Below are 25902 nucleotides of genomic sequence, written 5' to 3'. Positions count from 1 at the left end.
TGGAGACAGATAAAGACCAGTTGCATACTTACCTTAATTTAATGGCACAATTCAACACACAGTATTCTCATCAGTCTAGAATAACAAATAAATCACCATTAGACACTGGCATCTTGAAAACAATAGGACATAAACTACTGTTAAGCATGAATAAAGAAATGTCTATATATATATATACAGATATATATTACCAAATAAAACCACCAAGACTCATTCAAATATAAATCTATCAATAAGCATATCTCTCATCATGCTTGGCACATGTAAATATGTGGTTAACCTTATGAGGTAGAAACATAACAATGAAGTAACAGACATTTACTTGTTGCCATTGACTCAATACAGAGATCTAATGTATGCGTATGAGTGGCAGCTGAAAGGAAAAAACCCAAGGGCTGTAAGAGCAGAATTAGTGTAAAAAGCACAGACACATGAAGAGATAGGACATACAATACATGAAGTAATAGGATTTTCACTGCACCACACACATCTCATATGAACAGGACAAAACATATGAACAGGGATGGCTTAAAACAGGTACACAAAGTGACAGATTAAGTATGAGGTGGTTGTATTGGAAAGAGGACATGTGCAGGAGGAGAAAAAGTACTAGAAGACCATAAATATTGCTTTTTCAAAATGCATGACTCAGTTCCACATTTTTCTTTGGCAAAAGGGTCAAAACAGGATCGGAAACAGGAGGGACTTAGGTCTGTGGTGAAAGACTGTGTTGAATCATCATTCTTATCAGAAACAAGCAAGACTTTTAGTCATTGCAACAGCTGACTCCCTAGAGCTGACAGATATTCCTACAACTCTCTGGGCGAGAGTAAATACCGTACAATGTTGACCAGTAGCAGCTGCAGAAAAAACCATTATGGCTTCCAGAGATTTGGTAGATAATCAAAACTTGACACTACTGGTACCACATTCCATGTCAATTATTCTGTTGGAGCAAGACTGCTCTGCCGCTAGATGGATGATATATTATGCAATGTTGTTGGAAGCGCCTTACTGTGCTATGCCTAACCCTGCAACTCTTATTCGCACTGCTGATTGCATGGTGGCAACAAATGAAATGTGCAGTCCAAGGTGAGACCTTAAGGACACACCACTGGTTAATGCAGCACTGGAGCTTTTTGTGGACGGATCAGTAGCAGATTTGCTGGATGCTGTACTAGTACCCAAACAGTTGGCAATATGTATAGCGAGGCGCACACAAATAACACAGACTCTGTTTCAACAGGAAATGCAAGAGCAGACGCAGTGGCAAAGCTCTAACCTCTTCCTCTTTACAGATGTTGTACACAGATGCCACTACAGCTGACTTAACAGATTTACAGAGCTACATGGGGACAACAGATGCTGCAAAGCACACACCCTCTGCAAAACGAATCATCTGAACGCCTACAAATGGACTTTATTGAATTAAGTCCAATTGAAGGGAAGCAATACTGTCTTGTCACAGTAGACATGTTTTCCAAATGAGTTGAGGCCTTCCCAACAACAAAAATGAATGCTAGTGACAGCGCAAAGATGCTGATAAGGGAAATAATACTCAAATTTGGTATTCCAAGAAAAATCAGTGGTGACAATGGCACACATTTTGTGAACAAAGCAATCACTTTGCTATCTGACTATTTGGGAATTTACCTAAAACAACACTGTGCCTACCACCCATAGAGTGGAAGGGTAGTAGAGAGAGAAAATGGCACTCTCAAAAACAAACTGACCAAATGTGCTGAGACAGGACTAACCTGGACAAAGGTTCTTCCCCTGGTTTTAAGAGCACATGTCAGACTCAGAATCAATCTCAGTCCTTTTGAAATCCTATTTGACAGACCAATAAACAAAGGTATTGGACCAGCTAAAAGACAACTCCCTGGCACAGAGGAATGTACTAATGAAATGCTGAGGTACTGTGCAAACTTGTCCTCTGTTCTTAGTGCAATCCACACACAGATGAAAGCAGCCCTTCCTCAAGAAAGGCCAGGCAACCTACATAACCTCGAGCCTGGAGACTGGGTGGTGATAAGGACTTTTGGAGAAAATGTTGGAACCAGACCAGGTGGCAAGGGCAATACCAAGTCCTCCTCAACCACCATCTCAGCAGAGAGTCGCAGAGAGAGCCACATGGTTGCACACCAGCCACTGCAAACAGGTAAAGATGCCCCACTCAAGACGGAGGCCCAAAGAGATCCTTTACATGTTCCTCTAAAATGATCAAGCAAGCACCTCAGAGCCTGATAACTGAACAGAGAGAGAGATACCCCGAGCTCTGACAGAACACATCTTTAATTACCTGTTGTACATATTGATTAAGCAATGCTGCAATACCCCAGCATTCAAAGACTGCATCTTGAAGGAAGATTTATACGGACTGTTTCTTGTGAGAAACTTTAATGTGACATACATACTAATGAAATATAGGACTCACCCATGGGGGTGCGAGTGATTGTACACACCCAAAGTGAGCATTGATAATTTAGACAAACCTTAAGCACTCACTTGTTTTAAAGAACATGCACTAACAGGTGTTATTTCAGTAACTGAGTTTAAAGTGAGGTATTTCACTATTTAGTCCACACATCCCCACATAGAACTGACAGAGTAACTGGAAGCAGCTAAATTCAAGAATGATTGGCAGATTTTTTTTTTTTTTTTTTGGTTTAACACACTCAAAATACATTATGCAATCTCTGCAAAGAACTGTGTTCCAGTTCCTTGTGAAACTGGTGGTCAGAAAACACTTTAACAGGGAACATGGCCAATTTAAAGTCTGTGTACGCAGAGAACTTAAAGGACTATTTCTGCTAAGAGGCTTAATTTAGAACATACTACAGTTGAGCATAAAAAGTTAGTGGAGTACAATTAATTCTGCACACTTTAGACTATAGTGGAATAGGTTCCATAAACTTATTTGACCAAAGATTCGTGGACGGGGAACTTCCAGAACCTATCAGAGCAGAGAAGGAGAACCTCACAGGGAAAACTGACATGATAATAGGCATGATCAGCATTCATATGAAAGTAAGAATCAGTTCCTGCCTTTGTGAGAGGGTTGGCTTTAGATTTCCACATAATCTTCCATTTTTAAACACTGTGACGACAAATTCAAGAGAAGTCTCACCCACAGACTGTAAAGGAAGTCCTCTCAGAAAAAAAGTCACGTTTTTCTTTCTCTTACTATTAATTCACATCCCATTTCTATAAAACACCAGCACACTCAAAGAAGGAAGGATTTGTAATAACTGATTTACAGAAGACAATGAATTACACATCTTGTCCTCGTGTCAGCTTTGACTTTTCAAGCAGATTCCTGCCTCCTGTTTTCATCTTAGTATTCATCGTTGGTCTGGTAGCTAATGGATGGGGTTTGAAGTCTTTGCTGCACAACTGGAAGAAACTAAAGATCATCAATGTTTTTGTTCTGAACCTTGGTCTTGCAGATATTCTGTATCTGCTCACACTCCCGTTTCTGATGGTGTACTATTTTATGAGGAGTAAATGGATCTTTGGAGATACATTCTGCAAGATAACAAGATTCTGCTTCAACCTGAATTTATATGGCAGCATTGGGTTCCTTACTTGTATAAGTGTGTACAGGTACCTGGCTATTGTCCATCCAGTGAGAATGATGGGAAGATTCACTATTACCCACTCTGTGGCTATCTCAGTCATGGTTTGGCTTTTGGTGAGCATTCAAAGTCTTCCGGACATGTTCTACACCAAAACATTTAGAAATAAGCCTGGGAAATGCTACGATACCACCCACGAGAAATATGTTGAGGATTACCTGAAATACAGCCTTGGATGGACACTCACTGGGTTTTGTCTGCCATTCCTCATCACACTGGGCTGCTATGGACATGTGATTGTCATTCTCTGCCGCAAAAATACCATTGACAAGGTACAGAAAAAGAGATGCTTGAGATTATTGCTCATCTTGATTGTTCTCTTCTCTGTTTGTTACATCCCCTATCATGTGTTGAGGAATCTCAACCTCTGGTCAAGAGTTTTATTAAAACATCAGATATGCCGTGAATGGTCTAATAGAGTCTACATTGCTCATCAGATAAGTCGTGGACTTGTGTGTCTGAACAGTGCTCTCAACCCTCTGGTTTATCTTCATGGAAATGAACATATTACTGCTCAGCTCAGACAGCTGCTCCAGCGAACTCGTCAGACACTCAACTCCAGCAGTGTGCCTGCAGCGCAAATTACGGAGGGGGTTTAACACAATTTATTAATAGTAATTCTGTAAACATATCTCCTAGTAATTCCAATTGTGGCCCCTCTAGTTTGTTATTATGTTATGATGTATCGTGTGTGTTTTTTTAATGTCACATTGAGTTATTATTTTTGTCATTATTCTAGTGCAATTCTAGTGTGTGTGTGTGTGTGTGTGTGTGTGTGTGTGTGTGTGTGTGTGTGTGTGTGTGTGTGTGTGTGTAAAAATGATAAGTTATTACCATTGTGGTCCTCCATATATTTATCCTTTATGTTTTAGAGAGCAGAGAGTGTTTTCTTTTTTTATATTCATTTATAGAGAAAATACATTCATAGTCACTATATTATGATTTCATGTTATCTAAAACAGGAGAACAAAAGAGCCATAATTATTTATATGAATTTTATTGAAAGTGAAGGATGCAACAACACTTTAAAACCATAAATCAACTCTGCCTGAAAACCACATGCCCTCCTTTGTCAATTGTACACAATCAACTTTGCATTGAGTGTATTAGTCATAAAACAAAACAACACAATGGTTTGCAAATTTCAAAATAAACAAAACTACAAAAAACACTACTTTTACCAACCTTTTTTGTCATGCAGAAGTTGCATCTCCCTCTCTTTTGTCCCCTTGTGACAATTGACTGTGGTACTGCAGATTGATCAGGGCAGGATTCAAGTTATTCTGTTCTGCTGCTGCGGCTGCTGTGGTTGATGTGGCTGACGTGGGGAAGGTGGCATTACCATTGCATGAGAGAAGTCACAAGGGCCTCTCTCTCATTTCCTCCATGTTGTCATCCTCTTCTAATACTTCCCATTCAACTCACTGTCTTCTTTTTCATCTCCTCCACTATAGGGAGGACTGTGTTGGGCAACCACTATGTTGGTTGTCTGGGATTTGATGAGTTTGTTACTTTGTATGGGCTTGCTTTCAGGTGCAGATGCCCACCTGGGTGGGAACCCTGGCAAATGTAACATATGTAACAATAAGGTGGGATCACAGGCAGTTCTTGTGACAGTGTCAAAGTTCCCTTGAGCTCTGTACCCACTGTCCCAATGACAAAAATATACAGACATGTCAGTCTATAATTTCACAGTTTCAAGATTCCACATAACTATCCTTAACCTTGATTTGACCTCCTCTAGGGATTTTAAAATCCTTTTGAATAAATACAGGTCAAACTTGACCCAGAACACCCTATGTAGAAATATTTATATCAGCTGTGCAAAAATAAACAATTTTTAAATATTTCCATTTCTGTACATATATCCTGGGCCACTTTAAGAAAAGTCATAACATTTTCAGACTTACAGAATATCACTTAGGGTGTCTTCACTGCTTTCAAATGTCAAATGGGTTTGCCCCAAACATTATGTAAGGGTTAAAATACTAATAATTTGAACATGTTAAAGGTGTTATCTAATTTGAATTTTCAACACTTTCTCATTAATATATTAATTTTAGTCCTGTATATTGCCCCCTGTTGACATTACATAGTGTATTTTCCACTGTAAATTATGGCCCTATATTATCTCATTTTTATCAACTTTCTCAAGATTTATTTATCATCAAGTTATCTGTTCACTCTTGGACTTGGATTTGGTCCTTATCAGATGTCGAATGAGACATTTTGTTCTAAAAGAAACCCAAACTAATGCCATGATTAGCAAAGAAAATGCTACAATGACTGCTATCACATCCCCACAGTGATAGGCATACTTATATGACTTGTTGTGCAGTTGTGCTGCACCCTTGTGTCTCATGACATACTCCATCCAAAAAAAATTGGCACTGTCGTTCGGCTATATTGGTTTGTCATGATAACGTTTTGAGAGTTTGAGCATATTTTGTTTAAAGGACTTTTCTGGGTCTAAAATATTCTTCAGAGCACTTGTCAGAGACTTTACATCCAGTTTTGTCACGTCAATCTCAGCCACTCCCCAGGCCTTCATACACGCCATGTTGTCGTACTGGTCAAAGATGAGAAGAATGCCCAGAACTGGGAAACCATGGTGGATGGCCTCGTAAAGGCTGTTAGTACCCCCATTCATGACAAAAACCTTGGTTTTAGAGTGACCTAGTATATCGCAGCCATTCAACTAGCATGGTGTTGTTTCCCAGAGTGACAGGTCTTTCCCTAGTGTGTCTCCAAACAACCCTCTGAAGGAGGTTAGCAAATGCTGAGATGAAGATCTTCGATATCTCAGGGCCAAGGTCTCTAAGCAGGGTTCCCAGAGTCATGATGATCACCCCATGTTCACCAGAATTCTGCACAAATTCCTCTAAATCTAATGGAAGAGGTTTGGAGGGCTTACACTGAAGCCCTCCAATGTAGATGACATTGGGCGTGGTGAGGCGAGGGGACTTGAATGTAAAGTCAACCCAAATTAACCAGAGATAAGCTCCCTGGATGAGAGACATGACGCTAACATCATGTCCAAAATAATGATTGCACACAGCCAGATAAAGTGGATTGGAGACATAGTGGTACATGTAAACCAATACGCTATGATAGATTGTATTATTTATTCTTTGAAAAAACTCAATTTTGTTAGAGAAATGGGAAAACAATTACTGGAGATTGTGTGCCAACAGCATTCCACCTGAACTAGATCATATCCAGTTTCCTTCAGCTCCTTAATTCTCATTCTAAAAGATGCTGATGGCTAGTTTTGCCACAACTTTCTGGTTTTCCCCTATCATGTTGAAAAGGTTCAGAAATGCCCACAGCGAGCCTTGACACTGTCTCTATAGACCTCTTCAAGTGGTCATGAAGGCTTGGCTCTCTATGTTTTGGGACTGCTCCTGGGTGACGGTGATGGAGGTGTAATGGGGTGAGAATTCGGAAATGTACCGGCTGGTGGAAGAATGCAGCACTGTGATTTGATGTCCCTGAGAATGAAGCTCTTCTACTAGGATTTTCATGTTAAGCCAGCTGTTCCATCTATGGGTTACACCATCACAACTGCCGCACAGAGTTGCTGAAAATAGCATGACGAATGCCAGGGTTGGATATGACCCCATCACTGTGGAAGAGACAGAACTTACTGAACAATCAGTTGCAGTTCATAGTTGTCAAACTAACCAAGATCTCCTCCTAATCTGTTTCCAGTTTCTCTTGTAAGTATGTTACTTGTATATATATATAACAGCTGCCTGTTGCTGTTGGTAAAAGGGTTAATGAGAGCACTAATAATGATGAATTCAGAGAATGTGCAGGTTGTAAAACCAAAGCCAGTGAGCCAAAGAGGATAAAAAGCCTCATAGAGCTAGATTTGGTTTATAATTCTCTGTGGGCTCCTAATTCCATTCGCATAGTATAGGTTGTCATTTGATTCATTGTTGTTATAAAAAGACTAATTAAGACTAATTCAATACAAAATTCTACACAGAGTACACTGCAGCCAGTATAAACTGCACAAAATGGGACTCACAGAAAATGACACATGCCTACACTGTACAGCTAACACCACAGATGACAAAATTCACGCAGTCTGGCTCTGCCCACTCATACAAGCATTCTGGACAAACATCACACACAAATTATCTTCTATCTTGGGTCGCAGCATCCCACTCTGCCCCTCCATCTGCCTCCTTGGTGACCTTTCCCAACTTGAACCGCCACTGAAATATGAGCAGCCCACCATGGTCACACTAGTAATCACTAAGAAAACAATACTACTCAACTGTAAAAATAGAAATAATCTTACAATATCCCAATGGCTTGATTTACTCTCTGAATACCTATCAATGGAAAGGCTAAAGACAGAAAGAAACAAAAGCAGAAACAAAGCAGAAACATTCAAGAAGCTATGGATTCCTTTCATTCCCACCATCCGTAGGCCCACAAGCACTCACTCACACACTCACCACGCACAAAAAAATGAACACACATACCACACAATACTCAACCACACAGCACATGCACAAATAACCAACAGCATGCCAGCGATGCTAATGCATGTCTCTTTGCCTTCATTTATTTATTTGTTTTTTGAGGTTTTTTCTCTAATAATTTGTTTTGTCTGCGTTCTATTATTAGCCTCCCGTTTAATAAGTCTGTCTGTATTTGTTGTTATATGTCTCTCCTTGTCTCACCTTGTCATGCCTTGTATGTCATGTCAATCACTTTTTTGCGTATCCTAAAAAAAACAAAAAACAAAAAAACAAATAAGTCTTTCTTGCTGCCTTCTTTACTGTTTATACTTATGACAAAAGTATGCTCTTTGGCTCAGAATAAACCTTTGACAAACATGTGAACTACATGTCTACATGTGTTTCTTTTAAAACTGATAGGGGTCATTTTAAAGAACAATCTGTGGTATGTGTGTGTGTGTGTGTGTGTGTGTGTGTGTGTGTGTGTGTGTGTGTGTGTGTGTGTGTGTGCTTGTTTAAATGCCTGTTGAGGTCCGTGTGTATCGTATTTTGAGCATTCTCAAGTTGATCTTCATCCAGCTTTTCTTTTTCTTTTCTCTTCTTTTCTCCAAACGTTGCCAACATCTACAACATTTATTTAACTTTGAATCTATTAGAGTTTTGTTTATGTTCGGCTCTCTGCCACATAGTGTGCCTTGTTTCTCATGTCTCAATTAGTTTTTAGGGGTTTGTGTGTGTGTGTGTGTGTGTGTGTCATGCATCCGTTCTTTATAGTGTGCACAGCATGATATTAAATGTCAAATGCTAAAATTATTAGACCAAAATCGGAGCAAACAAATGCAACATCACAAAACACTCCAGTGTGCAAATCTGTGATTCATCTGGTTTGTACATTTTGTCTATGTGGCAATAATCACCACATCTAGAAATGTAGAGCACAACCACACACCCTTGCAAAAAAGTACGCAGGATATAGCAAAACCACAGATGCACTCCTCACTGAGCTGTCATATAGACTCAAATGTCAAGTGAAGAGGGGCCTGATAGCTTTTGAAATAAATTTAAATGTGTGGTTTTAAGCAGATACAACATATTGTACAATGAAACAACATGTTGATCTGCAGGCCTGTTTATGTGGTGTGATGAAACGCATCTAAGCAATATTTTCTATTAAAACCACATTGTGCATAAAATGTTTAAAACTGAGCACACAAGCAGAAACACAGAATTTGTCAGTAAAATAGGTCTTCGCGGCCACTGAGGTTATCATTCGACAGTCCTGCTGAGCCTCTGGTTGAAAGGCAAGTGTGCACTGCAGTTTACTGCTTCTTTTGCACTTCTGGTTAGATGCTAAGCTGCATTTTGTTGTCTCAGTACTTGTACTCTGTGCAATGACAGTAAAGATGAATTAAATCTAATCTAATCTAAGTTAATGTATAACTCTGTATGTCCCTAGCTAGACAGGTCCTTTCTGCTGCCTTTTTATCCAAATAAATCTAATCATGCTGAGGTCCCCCTCTGAACCCTCTGTCCTGATTTTTTGCTGTTACAGCTATTTTGCTTCTCTGCTCAAACACCATCTAGATTTTACAAACTTCCACAATGCACAATTTTAGTGAGCTATTAAATATTAAATGTGCAATCTCTCTATCACTGCGCACCAAAGTAAGTATTTAATATGCTTATTTAGTAAAAAAAAAAAAGTCCAAAAAAGTAAAAGATATCCCTCTCTCCCATCTTGAATGAAGAAAAAGAAGAAACAAAGGCATATACTTTATAAATAATTTGTTATGCTGTTGTCAGAAACAATGTTTCTTCATTAAAGAGTACAGTGTTGATTTGGTAATGAATGTAATGTTCTCATGTTGTAGATGCTGAGTCAGAGTATATTACCTCACATGCACGTCAGCCATTGGTAAACATTTGGCACATCTGTATTTTTTTCTCCATTGCTTGCAGATTACAGAAGATAACCAAGTTTATCTTCAAACCTGATGGTTTCAGATCAGCACAAAACAGTCCCAAGATAAGAAAGGCACAGACAAACTCAAAACGCAGACTATTAGATAGGATCTGCATTATTTTAACCCACACAAGTATGGGCAGTTCCACATGCATGTATTAGTGTCTCTGCTCTGACCTACATGTTTTACAAATGTCTAATTGGGTATTGTTAAACCTGTCTTAAGGTGTGTGCATGATCCATTCATATCTTAGTTTTTTTAAAAATTCATTTATTCACCTTTATTTATGCAGGATGTTTGATTAAAGGGGAACTCCACCACAATTGCATATGTGGAAAAAGTTGTATTGCTTGCATGATCTAATAAATTGTCTCAAGTAACATCACTTGAGTCATTGGGTTGGGGGAGAAGACTACAAGTATATATAAAAATGAAATCTGGGAGTGTAGAGTTAGAAAGAAGTATAGGTGGCTCCTCATCTCTGCTTGAGGTTATAGCAGCTCCAGGCTACATTGGCTGCCTGCTATTAGCTTAACACACCCAAATATCCGACTGAACTGTCGGTAGTCAAGTTGCATTGTGGATGATATATTACTTCCAGTACTTTTTTCAAAGTGTCCATCGTGAGTCCAACAAGGTGCAATATAAAATTGGTGGAGTACTTTTTTAAGAGTTTGTTACCCTCTTTTGCATGTGCACCCTGTGTGCACAGAACAAGAAAAGCAGGCGTGTTAAAAGAGTCTCAAGTCTATGTCTAAAATCCTTGTCATGTCTGGCATGAGTTCAAGTCTTGAGTGTCAAGTCTACAGCTCTGCCAAACTAACACACTTATAGATTCATGTATATATTCTTGAGGAGGCACATTAAGAATATCTCTAGGACATGTTTGCTGGCCCTAAAGACAAACAGCTGCAAGCAGCAGAAATGAAGATCCCAGGACTCTTAACATGATTATCGGAAGACCACTTTTGGTTGTCTAATACAATACATGATGTAGCAGGTATTCAAGAGTCATTTTCTTCTAATCATCAGTATCCTTTTGTCGAAGTCTATGGTCACAATAGTACATTTAAACCATGATTGTTCCATTCTAGAAAGTATAAATACAGTAGTGCATCATTTCAAAGTCATGTCTGGACTTTCAAACTCTCAAATATCACACCCTCCCCACTGAACGTACACTGCACAGCAGACAACAGTGCTGTTACTGCTGTTCTTTAAACCAGACATACACGTTGAGTGAAAGCAGTGTGTAAGCATAAATGTAGCCGTGTCTCCATGTGCAACAACAATCACCTTCTTTGCGACCTTTGCACTTGTTATGACCCGCCCTCTGAGAACTGCTTCTTCCTCGGCATGTGTGTACGTTGTGAACTCTGGCTCTGGCAAACATTAAAGGACAAGCCCAGTCTGCTGCTATCATATGTCTATGTGTCGTGAAAAGAGAGGGCTCGGCGGGTTGGGGGGAGAGGGGGTGGGTTGAGAATACTTTGGCAGAGGGGTTTAGTTTCTTTAAAAAGAGCATCAGTTCTGTTGCCACTGGCCACATTATCCTGTGTGTCGATTGTGCCGATGGTTTTTAGCTGCTTTGCTGGTTTGGTCTGGTCATTGGAGTGTTGTACAGAATGGAGCTTCCCCAGCTGGAACATATGAGGCTCCGCAGGTCAAGGTGTGACAGCGCAGGTGAGATCACCGATGAACTGCCTCCGCAGAAAGCAACCGATATGTAGAGGAAACCTTACAGCATGTTGTCACAACTGTACAGGCCATAGATATGTTCATACTGGCTGTATGTGCAACATGGTTATGAAAGAGTAAAAACAGACATGTGTCTTTATTCAGAAGTGAGATAACTTCCTTGTTGAGTGTAGCAACTGCAAAAGTAATTGGTAAATATACAGTATCAGTCAAAAGTTGGAACACACTTTCACATCCAAGTGAATGGGAAGGTGTGTCCAAACTTTTGACTGGTACTGTAAGTAATAAGAACTAAACAGGAAGTTAAGAGATAAGTCTGTTTTTAATGCTATTTATAGACTTTTCTCAATCTTTCTCAGTTTCTTTGTTTACAGGTAATACATTCTTTGAACACACAGTTATACATGAATGATAACAAAGTGGAGTAACTTCATGGGACAGTGAAAGAGACATGTTGTATTACCAGGGACTGCAACTCACCTCACACAAAAACAAGTGCACAAATATGTAGACTTGATCAGTATGCAATCTGATCTCCAGTTGCCTCTGCAGGTCTCATACTTGGTGTGATTTGCTCACAAGCATTATTTATAGTCCTTGGAAAACTCCTCTCATGCTGTTACGTGTGTACAGTATGTGTGTGTGTACGTAAGAGAGGGGAGACAAATGGGAAGGAAATGTCCCAACTCTAGTCCAGGGACTGCTGTTTTAGGGAGGACGTGCTGAACGCCTGCCGGGGCAAGCACCCAATAAAATAGCACGTACCATCTCTTAGTGGTCAAGTTTATTCCAAAGCAGGAAACACTGACCATTAGTGGCTATTATTGCCATGATAATGACTACCCATGAGTTAGACTTTGAACATAGGCCACAAACTGGGTATATAGTACTGTATGATGTTCCCTGTTTGAAGTATGGGTGACATTACAGTTTGAGTCGACATAATGTGATGAGTGGTCCTGTCTTTTAAGATCAGGCAAGAAATGTTTTAATGAAAAATTTCTTTCAGTTTTCTTGTCTCATAAACAAAAATATTACTATGATTTCCAGTATTTGTTGCGGAAACGTGTTGATTTGACGGTTGTCTGTCTATTCAGACAGCTGATATGTCTCTGGGCATATCTGGTGGTGTAAATTAAACAATCAAATTATGTGGAGTAACCAAATGCATTTATTCAAGTGCTGTACTTAAAGGAAAGGTTTAACATTCTGATGGAGAGTTAGATGAGAAGGTCGAACTCACTCTCATATCAGCCAGTTAAATATGAAGCTACAGCCAGCAGCCACTTATCTTAGATTAAACTGCTTAACAGTTTATAAATAGTTCAAATGCTCCACTTGTTTAAATGTTTATGTTTATATCAGTAATTGTAATGGTACAATAGTATATTATATACACTCTAAAAGAAACTAATGTGCAGAACTTTTGATGCTTATTGTAAGTCTATTTGCTGATACTAACACTGCATTTAAACTTAATTCAAATTTCAATGCAGTAATCTATTTTTGTCATTATTTTTTCCCCAGAGTTTTAAAAACAGAAGCCTTTACTTTACAGATATGGAAAGAATTAATTAAATATCATTTGACCGTAGCAAATATTAAGATAACAATAAATCGAAGAAATTCAATGAGGTACGGAAGTACATTTACGATGCCCTATAAGGCCTATAAGAACTTGTGGCAGAGCTGGGGAGGGGGGGCCACAGAGGGGAACACAGGAGAGAGAACTAATATGTCCATGTAAATGTGTGTATTTATATTCATAGAGGGTAGGGGATGGGGATGAGGGGTGTATGTGTCATGTGTAAGGTTGTAATAGTACTTAGAAGTGTGAATGTACATATATAGTATGTCTTGTGTATGTGAATGTATCTACATTTCATGTTATCCTGACATCATTCAAGGATATGTATACATTATCTTGTATATGCAGACATCAGTATTTATCTCAGTTAGTAAGAGATTGATAGCAAACCCCAAAGTGGAAGTAATGTATATATGGTGGAAGTACCTGGAAATAATTCTACAAATATATTATACACAGTATATAGTACTGCGCCAAAGTTTTAGGCACGAAAAGTAAAGTGAGGATGTTTTCAAAAATAATGCCATGAATAGTGTAATGAAATATGAAGTTGATCAATTAACTTAATGCAAAGTTCTCAGTGCACCTGCACACAGTTTTTCAAGGTACTTGGCAGGTCTGTCGTTCCTGCATCTTGGAGAAGTTGCCACAGTTCCTCTGTGGATTTAGGCGTCTCAGCTGCTTCTGTCTCTTCATGTTAATCCCAGACTCACTGATGATGAGATCAGGGCTCTGTGGGGGCTGTACCATCTGTTGCAGGACTCCTTGTTCCTCTTGTCACTGCAGATAGTTAGACTCTGGCTGTATGTTTGGGGTCGTACGATAAATTTGGGACTGATCAGATGCCTCCCTGATGGTGTTGCATGATAGATGAGAATCTAAACAAAAAGTGAAGTGCCAAAGTCTAAGTCTAAAGTGCTTAAACTTTTGTACAGTACTGTATCGATTGAAAAGTAAATGATCTGAATACTTCTTCCACCTCACACTATATCACGCATTGACTTGCCAGTTTATCAGGTACAACTAGATAAAACTAATGCAGTATACAGCAGTCCTAGTCTACCCTATCCTCATTCATATAAATGGGATGGACAAAATATTAGGAACACATTTCAGTATAACCCAATGACGTTCAACTGCACCACAAACTACAGCCTCCAAAATGACCATAAAATAAATCTCTCTAATACCTCTCTAATACAAATAAAAGATGAACCGTTATAAAAAATAGGATTTATTGCAGGGCTGTATTATACTGCATTAGTTTTATCTAGGTGCTTACTCCCACAAAGAAGCAGGTGTTCTAGGTGTCATTTCACATAAGCAACCTCTCTGTTAGTGACCTGCTTATATGAATTACTGGAGAAGTAAATTGGCTGATTAGCTGGATTCAAACAAGCCCAGTTTCCACATACACACAACATCAATAAAGTATTTTATAGACTTTGGTATGACTAACTTGTTACTTTTATCAGAGCAGTGACCATTTTAAAACTCTTAATACTAACTATCACTTCCTGGAGTATCCCAGATTCAGGATTAAGGCTTAAACTGCCCTCTAGTGGCAAGAAAGGAGAAGCACCACTCCACACTTCACAGAACAGCTTGTGCAGTACAAACTGTGCTCATCTGAATTCATGAGAGGTTCCCACCTCTGTTACGCTTGTCTGAAATGTCTTGACTGCTCTTATTCTGACTGAGAAACCAGCTGTGTCACCACAACAGATGTACAGTACAGTGGATTTGGATGCTTCCCTGCTGTCTGACATCACCACAGAGACTTTGGCAGCTCCCCTCGGGCCTTTTAAATCATGAAACAGACGGAGAGGCAGACAAGCAGGATGGCCTCCAGTCCTCCCCCTCCTGCCTACCAAGTACTTCTCCTTAGCAACAGTCAGCTGACCTGCAGTAGGTAGTGTTCAGTGAAGCACACACATGCACACAGATAGAGCAGTGTGCCTCAGCCGCTCACACTCACTCCTCCGCCTGCCACCTAGGCCTCATGGCTCTCACCATTAACACGTCCACAGAGCAGAAAAGACTCACACAGACTCCTCTGCTCAAGATCTGGGTGCCATGGATAGGCTGCAACTTGAACCGCAGGAGGGCATGTAAGTGCAATAAAAACCCAACTCAGCTTGAATAGAAGAAGAATACAATACATTACTTATTCTGTCCTCCTGCTGTTTGTTCTGCCTCTACTTTAACTCAGTTCTTGTTTCAACAGATGAAGCTTTTGTTTGCATCATTTTGCATCAACTCCTCCAGCAGTCATAGTGTTGCATACTGACTGTACTGGATCCTCAGCATGGGTCCCCCTCCTGCTGTTGCTGCAGGACTGGTCTCAGTCCTGTCGGGGCATGCAGGTAGGCAGGCACCAGTCTGAGAGAGACAGAGGAGTCAGTCATGGGATACCAGCCAGCCTGGACCAAGCCAGGTCCGAGCTGGCTCTCTGTTCAGTCACTGACGTGGTCCTTTGAGCATTTTGCTGATGCAGCATACTCCATTCATAATCGAACAGCCTGGAGGCTGACACTCTCCCTGTCCCTGTATAGACACACACAGACCATCCGGGTACTTTGGGGGTACAGCTAACTGGCAAGCAATCCTGCAGTGTGCCTTATAAATTACTGGCATTTTTGACCACAGACAGACAAGCATGAATCAACTGAGTGATGACTGGGTAAGAAACGCACAGAGCTTTGAGGTTTGTGTGGAAATGTATGAGCAGGGAATGCTATTATTTATCTCAGAGGTCATTCTCACAAAGAATAGCTTTAGATAATTGCAAGTAGTGATGCAATCTGAACCGAGGCCTTAGATTTGTCTAGTAAGAATAGTGGTTTTATACTGAGAACATTGTTGTTTTCTGTTTAGTTTTGAGCCGATTTGTAAACATTTGCATGGCAGAAACTGACATATTAACACACCTGTGGATCAGGAGTGTCTGGCTCTTGTTATTGTCAGCCATATGGTGCAATACACTGTGCTGCTCAGGTTGTTTCCAATATGTGACTACCTGAGGAGAAGAATCTGGTACACGTTATTCCTCACTTGAGTATGTATTGCACATTGTTTGCAGAGGATTATTTCATTGTTTTAATGTATTTATGCATCTGTTTCTTTGTTTTTGTTGGTGGTCGGTCTGACAGTTTTCTGTGTGGAGACGTACAGCCAGATATACCCTTGTTTACAGACATTTGAGCTGCACCGCGGAGCTCTTACTCTCTCTCTTAATGAAGATTACCTTGGCAGAGACACCCACACGGCACATGTCCTGCAGCTCAGAACCTCAGAGAATTTTGTGTGACTCTGGATTGCGTTTGACCATTTGCACGAGGCCGACGCTCTACTGCTTAATGATGCATCACATGTGCAACAATAATGCTTAAATTACATCAGCAGCAGCACTCAGTAACTATTGCTTTATGTTATTTTGTCTTTGTTTCCATCTCAGCCTCGGTGCCGCAGTTCTGTAACTCTCCTACAATGATTGTGATGGTGGGATTGCCAGCTAGAGGGAAGACCTACATCTCCAAGAAGCTCACTCGCTACCTGAACTGGATTGGAGTCCCTACAAAAAGTCAGTGAGTCCTTGAATGCTGATCATGTAAATGTACAAATGGGACAGGACATGTTTTAATGTTAACTACAGTGTAAATATTCTGTGAGGAAAGAGAGGAAACATTTTTTTAACCTCTCTGTTGTTCCATTCCCACCAGTGTTTAACGTGGGCCAGTACCGCCGAGAGGCTGTCAAGACCTATAAGAACTTTGAGTTCTTTAAACCTGACAACGAGGAAGCCATGAAGATCCGCAAGTAAGTACAATACAGACCTGATTAGTCACTTAATGATGAGAGTCATTACGGGTAATGCTGATTTGAGTTTTATACCTGTGATATCATTTTTCTTCCTCTATAATTTTCATGTCACATTCATCATTCACTCATATTTTGCAGTGTTTGCTGCTCTGTCTATACCAGTGTAACTTTTCTCTCAGGGCCTGTGCATCAGCCGCCCTCAAAGATGTGACTGCCTACTTCACAAAGGAACACGGACAAGTAGCCGTGAGTAAGAGGACAACTGAAACTGTCCCTCCAATCACAATACAACACAGTGTTTCATTATGCATTTTGTTTTCTTTTACTGACTCCTTACTCAGTCAGGTCTCAATGTGATTAAGGTCATTATGGAGAGGAGGAGCATTTTTCTGCATTAGTTACTTAGTATATTTCCACATAACTGTAACACTGTGTTGTTAAAAGAGACATGAAAGAGAACTTTGATTAAAGAATTAAACCTGAGAACAAAATACACTTTCATAAACATTTGAAAAACTGCGGTGCAGTTAGAAGTCAAACATGCCGGTAGCTATTCGGGAATATGATGAAAAGTAGCCGCTTGCAACCTTGTAAATGTAAATGTATTACTTTAAAATTAAATGGTAGACAGAGAATATAATTGAGATGAGACATTATGAAATTAAAATATGACATTATGGAGCTTTGTTGACATTAACTCTTTGTTTATTGTAAAATGTAATACATAAAAATAAGACTTTAAAAAACATGACATGTGTTAGACAAAGTAACATCCATCTGTTTTAATCTATAATATAATTTATAGCATGGCATCATATTACATGTCTACCAACATAGTATGTTGTCTTATAAATCAGATGCTTGATTGTTCAATCATTGTACCAATTATGAGTAGTGTGCATAGTGTAAAGTTGTATTGAATTGAATTGAATACTATAAAAATGTACTGATAACACATGTGTCCTGTCCCATCCAGGTATTTGATGCTACCAACACCACCAGGGAGAGAAGAGCAGTCATCATTAGTTTTGCCAAAGAGAAAGGCTACAAGGCAAGTACAGATGTGGACACAGTGATGTTTACACAAAAAGATGTTTTCCAAATGAGACATTTGGGAAGTATTCACTTATTCACTTTCTTGCAGAAAGTTAGATGAGAAGAAGATAGGTAGGGCAGAACGGGGTAACATGAGCCACTTTTTACATTTGATGATTTTACTGCAAAATGAAAGTGTATTTGTTTCAAATAATAGTAACTATATATACCTCAGGTTGTTGTGTACTCATGGAAATTAAAACAAGTTATCTAATTATTATGGTTTTAGAACAATGACCCATCAAAAAAAGTTAGTCCTATGGCACAACTTACCCCAAGGTTTGGGTAAAATGAGCGTGGGGATGGGGTAAATTGAGCACTCAATGGGTAAATAGTGTTACCATTAAATACGGATATAAAAATTACACAAAATCAAACAAATTTGAGATAATTTTGAACTTTATTAATGCCATCAATTTAACAAAGGCAAAAACTCTTATACTTAAATACTTTTCAGTAAAATTAAATGTTTGTGTCCTGTTGTTCAACATGTACACTTTCAGTAAAGATTAAACTGTGAGCTTTGTGTGTTAGCTACAGAAAGAATGTGTGTGTAAGTGTGCTTTTGTGTATACAGACAGGTGACAAATTAAAAGAAAAACTGGTCCAGGTCTGAATGCTTGACCCCTACAGTGAGGGGATCTGGTGGCTCTGTTATGCTGTGGGAGGCATTTTGCTGGCTTGGTTTGGGTCCACTTGTCCCCTCAGAGGGAAGAGTCACTGTGAATCAATACAAAGTTGTTCTGAGTGATCACCTTTATCCTATGATCAAACATTTCTGCCTTGATGGGAGTTGTTTCTTCCAGGATGACTGTAGTGGAAATTTAAGATGAATTCACAGTGAGCAAGTTGTCTTTCAGAGTTTTATTGCAATATCCAGAATACATATTTGCAAGTCCAGATCTCCCAGTTTGCTAGGCTGAAGAGATGTTGAATGAAGTTCAGTGTTGGTACTTGCATATACAGCCACATGCATCACAATCATCCCATATTCATCACCCTAACAGTTATTTTTAATTAATTCACTGTATCTCTAAGGAGTTTCTTTCGGTCTCTGCTTAGAATTAAGAGTTGAAGGTTAAATCCTTATCTGCCTTTCCTCCCTGGACATTCCCTCTAAAGATACAGTGACCGAGTCCCACACCTCACTTTTGACAGAACCTGTTAGAAACATTTTCATCCGGGAAGCAGATCATAAAGTCTATGCATATGTTTCCATTCCACTGAATGGTTTGATGAGTATGAAAATGATTTGAATCATATGCTATGGCCTTCACAGTCACCAGATCTCAACCTTTGAACACCTATGGCTGATTTTGAACCGATGTGTCAGACAGTGTTCTCCACCACCACCATCAAAACACCAAATGAGGGAATATCTTTTGGATGAATGGTGTTCATCCCTCCAGTAGAGTTCAGATCTAAATGCCAAGATGTATTGATGATGTTCTGATGGCCCAACACCTTACTAAGACACTTTATGTTGGCTTTTCCTTTAATTTGTCACCTGTCTGTATGTACAACATGTTTGTGTGTGGCTTAAACATCAACAACAATTAGGTATTTATTCATCAACATTGTAGCACTTGTAACATGGATCAAACATGAACAGTGTCTATGGTCTCTAGAATATCAGAAAATATTTTTGGGGGTAAATTGAGCCATTGACTCAACTTGCCCCAACATCACTGGCACATTTTACCCCACTACCTCCATTTAGACAAAACTGTTTCACACAGTGGTTCAGATCCATAGTTATGCTAAGATTATGACCTTGTTTTGTAGCTTACACTGACTTAAATTAACATCTAATAATGTCCAAAACTTATCCTTTTTAATTAAGATACAAGACTGATGAATTAGTAACATGATGAATTCACTTGGCATGACAAAAACATTTTTTGCTCTGTTTTGCTGACCACTCTCTCCATGTGCTTGAGTCCAAGATGGATTGAGTAATGTGAACTATACTCTCTTTGTGATCGCATGATTACTTTTGTTTATGGTTACCAAGATAAAGGAGGTGGCTCATTTTACCCACTGGCTCTGTTTACAGCGTTCTCCCCTACCACTCTCATATCTGTCCTTTGGATATGGAGCCACAGCCTGCAGGCAGTTATCTTAGCTTAGCATAAAGACTGGAAACAGGGAAACAGTTGTCCAAAAATAACAAAATCCAACCACCAGCACCTCTAAAGCTCATCAATAGCATGTTTGTTTAATCTGAAATATAAAAAAGTCAGGCTAGCTGTTTCCCCCTGTTTCCAGTCTTTATGCTAAGCTAAACTAAGCTTTTGCTGGCTGTAGCTTCATACTTAATGGACAGATATGACTGGTATTGATCTTCTCATCTTTTTTTTATTTAGTGAGATGAGACAAAACAGGTGATACAAAACATAACAAGACAGAAAGTAATCCAACGGATGACATGACAGGATTTGCGTAAGATAAGACAAACATGCATTGAGGACTTACAGCTGTAACAGCAGAAAAGAAAAATTCAGATGTTAATACTTGTGATATGAAATGTGTGTATTAGGGCAGGTGTAGGGCAGTCTGTTGTACAGGATTGCTGTGTGTGTAGGTGTGAGTGTGTATGTAAGTGTAGAAGAGCAATTGGGGCGAATGGTTATAAAAAAAGATTAATAATAATGATGATAACAAGTAAATAAATAAAAATAAATAAATAAAAAGGGAGAGGAATGGAGAAATTTGATCTCATCTAAATATCTGCAAGGATGAGATTAAAAACACAAACATGTATTGTAAAATTATTTTAATAAATCAAACTTCTGAATGGCCTTTTATACGCAGGTGTTCTTTGTGGAATCAGTCTGTGAGGACCCTGACATAATTGCGGAGAATATCAAGGTAAGAAGCTCCTTCACACCGTCAGTCAAGGTTGTGTTTTTAATATAAATGCTTACAGTGGCTGGCATGTAGTGAATACAACAGCTGACTGTCCTTTGCAGCAAGTGAAATTTGGGAGCCCGGATTATGTGGATCGTGACATAGATGAAGCCATGGAAGACTTCATCCAGCGCATTGAGTGTTACAGGGCAAGCTACATGCCTATAGATGATGATAAAGACAGGTACTGACCCATGATGCTTTTCTTCATGTAAGATTAAAAAGCAGAATAGATTAGTTATTCCCTAATTTCTGTTTATTTTTCCCCAATGCTGACTTTTAACAGGAAGCTTTCCTACATCAAGATCTTTGACGTGGGCAGTAGATACCTGGTGAACAAGATCCAGGACCACATTCAGAGCAGGATAGTCTACTACCTCATGAACATCCATGTCACACCGAGATCCATCTACCTGAGCCGCCACGGAGAGAGCGAGCTCAACCTAACAGGTCGCATCGGGGGAGATTCAGGCCTGTCCCCCAGAGGACATAAAGTGGGTTTACTACACCAAAGTTCAATCCTTTTATGCAAACGTTGTTTTTAAAGTGGAAAAAGATTGATTCAAAACAATTTTTTAAAATGTAGAATTTGCACTCATTCTCTCCAGTATGCCAGTGCTTTGGGAGTCTTCATCAAGAGTCAGAATATCAATGACCTGAAAGTGTGGACGAGCCACATGAAGAGGACCATCCAGACTGCAGAGGCTGTGGGAGTCCGGTATGAGCAGTGGAAGGCTCTCAATGAAATAGACGCTGTGAGTTTACAAAGTTCACCTTACAATATAATTCTTCAGACAGAGACGCGTGTACAGCTATTTTTAGAAGTTTTCAAGTATTAGCCTGCCCTCACGGTTGAATGTATCAGAGTTGTGTATCTTAGGGGGGGTTGTAATACAAAAAGTATTCACACTCCAAATGATTTGGTTTCACTTTTCCCACTAAGGGTGTATGTGAGGAACTAACCTACGAGGAGATTCAGGAGAAATTCCCAGAAGAGTTTGCACTGAGAGACCAAGACAAGTATCGTTATCGTTACCCCAAGGGTGAGGTAAGTACTGCCCAGAATATACTGGGACATGTTTTGAACCTTTATTTAACCAGGGAAGTATCACTGAGAGGTTTTCTGGAACACGCTGTTCACACTCACACGTTAGACACACATTTCACACCTGGAAGCTGTCCAGTACAACCACATTCAGATCTGTTGGCCGCTGAGCAGCTCCACTGGGGCGGTTTGGAGGTTGGAGGAATAGTCTGACATATTAGGAAGTTAATTTCTTTGCTTTCTTGCTGAGAGTCTGATAAGAAGACTAATACCATTTGAGGTGGAAATCATGAATCGCTTTGCTGATTTGAATCACTTTGTTCAGTTAAGTTTAAAGATTTATAGTCAATGACTGTGTATGGCAGTAAGTGAATGCATTTCTCTTCATATGGCCCAACTTCCAGCACTGTATCTGACTGTCTGTAGTTCAGTAAAACATTCAACTTGTTGCTAGTTCAAGCTGTCACATCCAGTTCACTACAAAACTAACCTATTCAAGCACTGCACATACATTAAATAGCTCAACAGCCTGTTGTTTAAACCAGAGTTATCAGGTTATGATTGTTCCTGTGGGTTTCATGGTCTTTTAAGGTGCTATAATGAGGATGTAATGCACTTTGAATCACAGCTGAGCTAACAATGGAGCTCTCAATAACCAGTGAGGGGAGCACTGCTGCTAGAAGCTACTGATTCAGTCAGTAACAGTATAGTTCAGTATGGTTCACTTTGAAGATTTGTTTGTACATGTACCGAACACCTCTAGATACCACTGTCATGTCTGTATAGTCAAACCTAAAGCTTAGCTGAGCATACAGACTGGAAACAAGGGGAAACAGTTAGCCTGGCTCCAGCCAAAGGCAACAAAATCTGCCTACCAGCACCTCTAAAGCTCACTAATTTACAGGTTTGTCCAATCCATACAGTTTATGTTTTTTAGGGGGTTTTGTGTGGGACTATTTCTTGGTTGGGTGCAGTGAATTCCTGGAGTCTACACTGGCTATCACTGCATTTTTATATAAATCAAACAAACCAGATATAACGTGTTGGTTGCTGGTAGGCAGATTTTGTTACTTTTGGACAGAGACAGACTAGCTGTTTCTTGTCTTTATGCTAAGCTAAGCTAACTGTCTCTTGGCTGTAGCTTTGTATTTAACATACAAATACGAGAGTGGTGTCAATCTTGTCATCTAACTTTCAGCAAGAAAAAAAAAAAAAGCATATGTTGAACTTTTCCCATCCGAATCTATCCTTCCAGACATATTCATTATAAGAGATTCTGACCAAAGTCAGGACAGAAAGAGTCTGGTTGAATAATTAATGAACCCTTCAATTATTCTGTCTCTTGCACAGTCTTATGAGGACCTTGTCCATCGTCTGGAGCCAGTCATCATGGAGCTGGAAAGACAGGAAAACGTTCTGGTCATCTGCCACCAAGCTGTAATGCGCTGCCTGTTGGCATACTTTCTAGACAAACCTGCAGGTACACAAAACCAAGCTCCACCTCTGCAGGGGCTGGCTGCTCTTCTACTTGTACTAATTTGCTTCGTAATACTTTAACAAAATAACTCAACCATGATATTTTCTTCCTTCTAAATCATCAGATCAGCTGCCCTATCTAAGATGCCCCCTTCACACAGTGCTCAAGCTCACGCCAATAGCCTACGGTAGGTGGTTAGTGCTTGACTCTGTGACACATCCAATCACTGTAAATCTTTCCCTGACAGTCTGGCTTTCTCTTCAATTGTAGGGTGTAAAGTTGAGTCATTTTTCCTCAATATTGAAGCAGTCAACACGCACAGAGAGAGACCAGAGGTAAGTTTCCACAAGCACACATTTGTCGTAATACACACTCAGCTTTGCCAACTATTGGTCTGTGGTGCACCACATACAGTACGTCTCATGGCAGCTGTGGTGGAAAGTAACTAAGTACATTTACTGTACTTTAGTACAATTTTGAGGTACTTTGTTCTTTACATGAGTATTTCCATTTTATGCTACTTCATACTTCCACTTCATTACATTTCAGAGGGAAATATTGTACTTTCAACTCCACTACACTTATTTGACAGCTTAGTTACTTTTCAGATGAAGATATTACACAATGGATAATATAACAAGCTTTTAAAATACAACACATTGTTAAAAACTTTTTGGCTTTTGACATCTTAACAAAAAGCAGTGTGTAGTCGGGGTCACATTTCAGATGTCTATGAGTTGTTAACAGCTCCACCAAATAGTGATTTTTCCCTCTAAACTTCTCACATGGTTCCATTTCAATAAATGTTCAAATGATCCAATATTTCACCAAAAATCAAAGATTAGAGAAAAAGTCCAAAAACTGAAAACATATTTGTGTATCAGAACTTCGTTTTTTCTTCTTTCGTCTCCCATTAATCATCTCATGACCCCTCAGATTTATCTGGTGACCCTTCATAGGGGCCTGACCCCTAGGTTGGGAACCACTGGACCAAACTAGTTAACTGTATATAAAGTAGTTCAAACTAGCTCCACCTCCAGCAGCTACAACAGTAACATGCTTTTTACAAACTGAACTTCAGTATTAATAATCTAATGATGTCATACATAATAATATATCAGTCAGAGGGACCAAACCACTACTTTTACTGCAATACTTTAACTACATCAAGCTGCTAATACTTATGTACTTTTACTTAGATAAAGGATCTTAATACTTCTTCCACCACTGCATGGCGGGCAGTAATGTTAACTCTAACCCTACATATTAATGAGATGAATGTATACGTATAGCAGTGGGAAATTAGCCAATATACATCTGAACAGATCTATTTTCTTTTTTGTCGTTTTAGAATTTGGAAACAAAAAATTTTTAAAAAATCACCACCTAAACAAATTGAGTATTTGTGTTGTTGTTGTTGCAGAATGTCGACGTCAACAGAAACCCAGAGGAGGCCCTGCAGACTGTTCCTGATCACATATAAGTGCTGTTTTGGGGAAACAGACTACAACCATGTGAAAATGGATGTGTTGCTACTGATAAGCTAAACTAAATGTTCAAGATGCACTCCAGTTAAAGGTTGATTGTGTGGCAACAGAAGTCAAGGGGGCTTCAAGGCAGAAGACGACAAGATGTTAGAAAGTTAAGTTACTTCTGAAGCACACGGATTCCTCCTGCAGTGACTTAAGCTGGTACAGGATGTTCTGTTTTAAACATGTCTGTCAGTTGTTCCTGTGTCTTTTCTGACTATATTACTTTGTGCAGAATTTTGAAAGTGACATTGTTTACAAATGATTTACAGGGGGGGAAAGTACTGTGTATTGAAGCTGAGAGAAAAACAAAAAGATGTAGGGATGTTGTCATTATAACTTGGTCCTACATGCACATGTAACTGTTGTACAGATACTAAAATGTGTTGTTGATCATGTAGGAATCAGCACCATGGACAGCACCCAAACAAAACAAAACTAATTGTTGTAGATTTGACAACTTGGTTGTAACATTTGTAATGTAGATAAGTTGCCAAACTTCAGGAGGGATTGAATGAAATGTATGTATGATTGAATGTAAATAATGTAAAGAAAGAGTCACCTCAGAAAATAAATTCACTATACGAGTAAATGTTCTGTTTGTGGTTTTCTTGGCAGCTTTGTAATGTTGCTCACTCTCCCACGAAGAAGATAAAAAGTT

General features: G+C 39.3%; 2 protein-coding genes and 1 pseudogene across 3 annotated transcripts; 2 read left to right on the top strand and 1 right to left on the bottom strand.

Annotated features, from left to right (window-relative positions):
- The first annotated feature begins 3193 nt into the window (after positions 1-3193).
- Positions 3194-5535, top strand: LOC137185378 (P2Y purinoceptor 1-like). The gene has a single exon (XM_067593710.1). It carries the CDS (start codon positions 3269-3271, stop codon positions 4235-4237), a length of 969 nt encoding a protein of 322 aa, XP_067449811.1. The 5' UTR covers positions 3194-3268; the 3' UTR covers positions 4238-5535.
- Positions 5536-5634: 99 nt separating this feature from the next.
- LOC137185020 (UDP-glucuronosyltransferase 2B17-like) lies at positions 5635-8420 on the bottom strand (annotated as a pseudogene).
- A 3159-nt stretch (positions 8421-11579) lies between these two features.
- LOC137185021 (6-phosphofructo-2-kinase/fructose-2,6-bisphosphatase 1-like) lies at positions 11580-25833 on the top strand. Of its 2 annotated transcripts, none has more exons than XM_067593230.1 (14): positions 11580-11760; positions 16821-16946; positions 17086-17182; positions 17365-17431; positions 18162-18236; positions 21095-21151; positions 21253-21374; positions 21477-21684; positions 21799-21945; positions 22134-22238; positions 23586-23715; positions 23837-23899; positions 23983-24047; positions 25136-25833. In XM_067593230.1, exons 1-14 carry the CDS (start codon positions 11703-11705, stop codon positions 25193-25195), a joined length of 1380 nt encoding a protein of 459 aa, XP_067449331.1. In that variant the 5' UTR covers positions 11580-11702; the 3' UTR covers positions 25196-25833. The 2 variants fall into 2 exon arrangements, with proteins under 2 accessions (XP_067449331.1, XP_067449330.1); XM_067593229.1 differs by lacking the exon at positions 11580-11760 and adding an exon at positions 14983-15474.
- The last annotated feature ends 69 nt before the right edge of the window (positions 25834-25902 follow it).

The sequence above is a fragment of the Thunnus thynnus genome, chromosome 6 (assembly GCF_963924715.1).
Source record: "Thunnus thynnus chromosome 6, fThuThy2.1, whole genome shotgun sequence".
Classification (NCBI taxonomy): domain Eukaryota; kingdom Metazoa; phylum Chordata; class Actinopteri; order Scombriformes; family Scombridae; genus Thunnus; species Thunnus thynnus.
Note: the sequence above shows the minus strand (reverse complement) of the source record. Positions and strands in the feature narration are given on the sequence as shown.

Excerpts from the sequence above, each read along its gene's own strand:
- LOC137185378 (XM_067593710.1), top strand. The coding sequence starts at position 3,269 with ATGAATTACACATCTTGTCCTCGTGTCAGCTTTGACTTTTCAAGCAGA.
- LOC137185021 (XM_067593229.1), top strand. The coding sequence starts at position 15,366 with ATGGCTCTCACCATTAACACGTCCACAGAGCAGAAAAGACTCACACAG. Across the intron at positions 15,475-16,820 it reads CTTGAACCGCAGGAGGGCAT|CCTCGGTGCCGCAGTTCTGT; the intron begins GTAAGTGCAATA and ends TTTCCATCTCAG. Across the intron at positions 22,239-23,585 it reads ATCGTTACCCCAAGGGTGAG|TCTTATGAGGACCTTGTCCA; the intron begins GTAAGTACTGCC and ends TCTCTTGCACAG.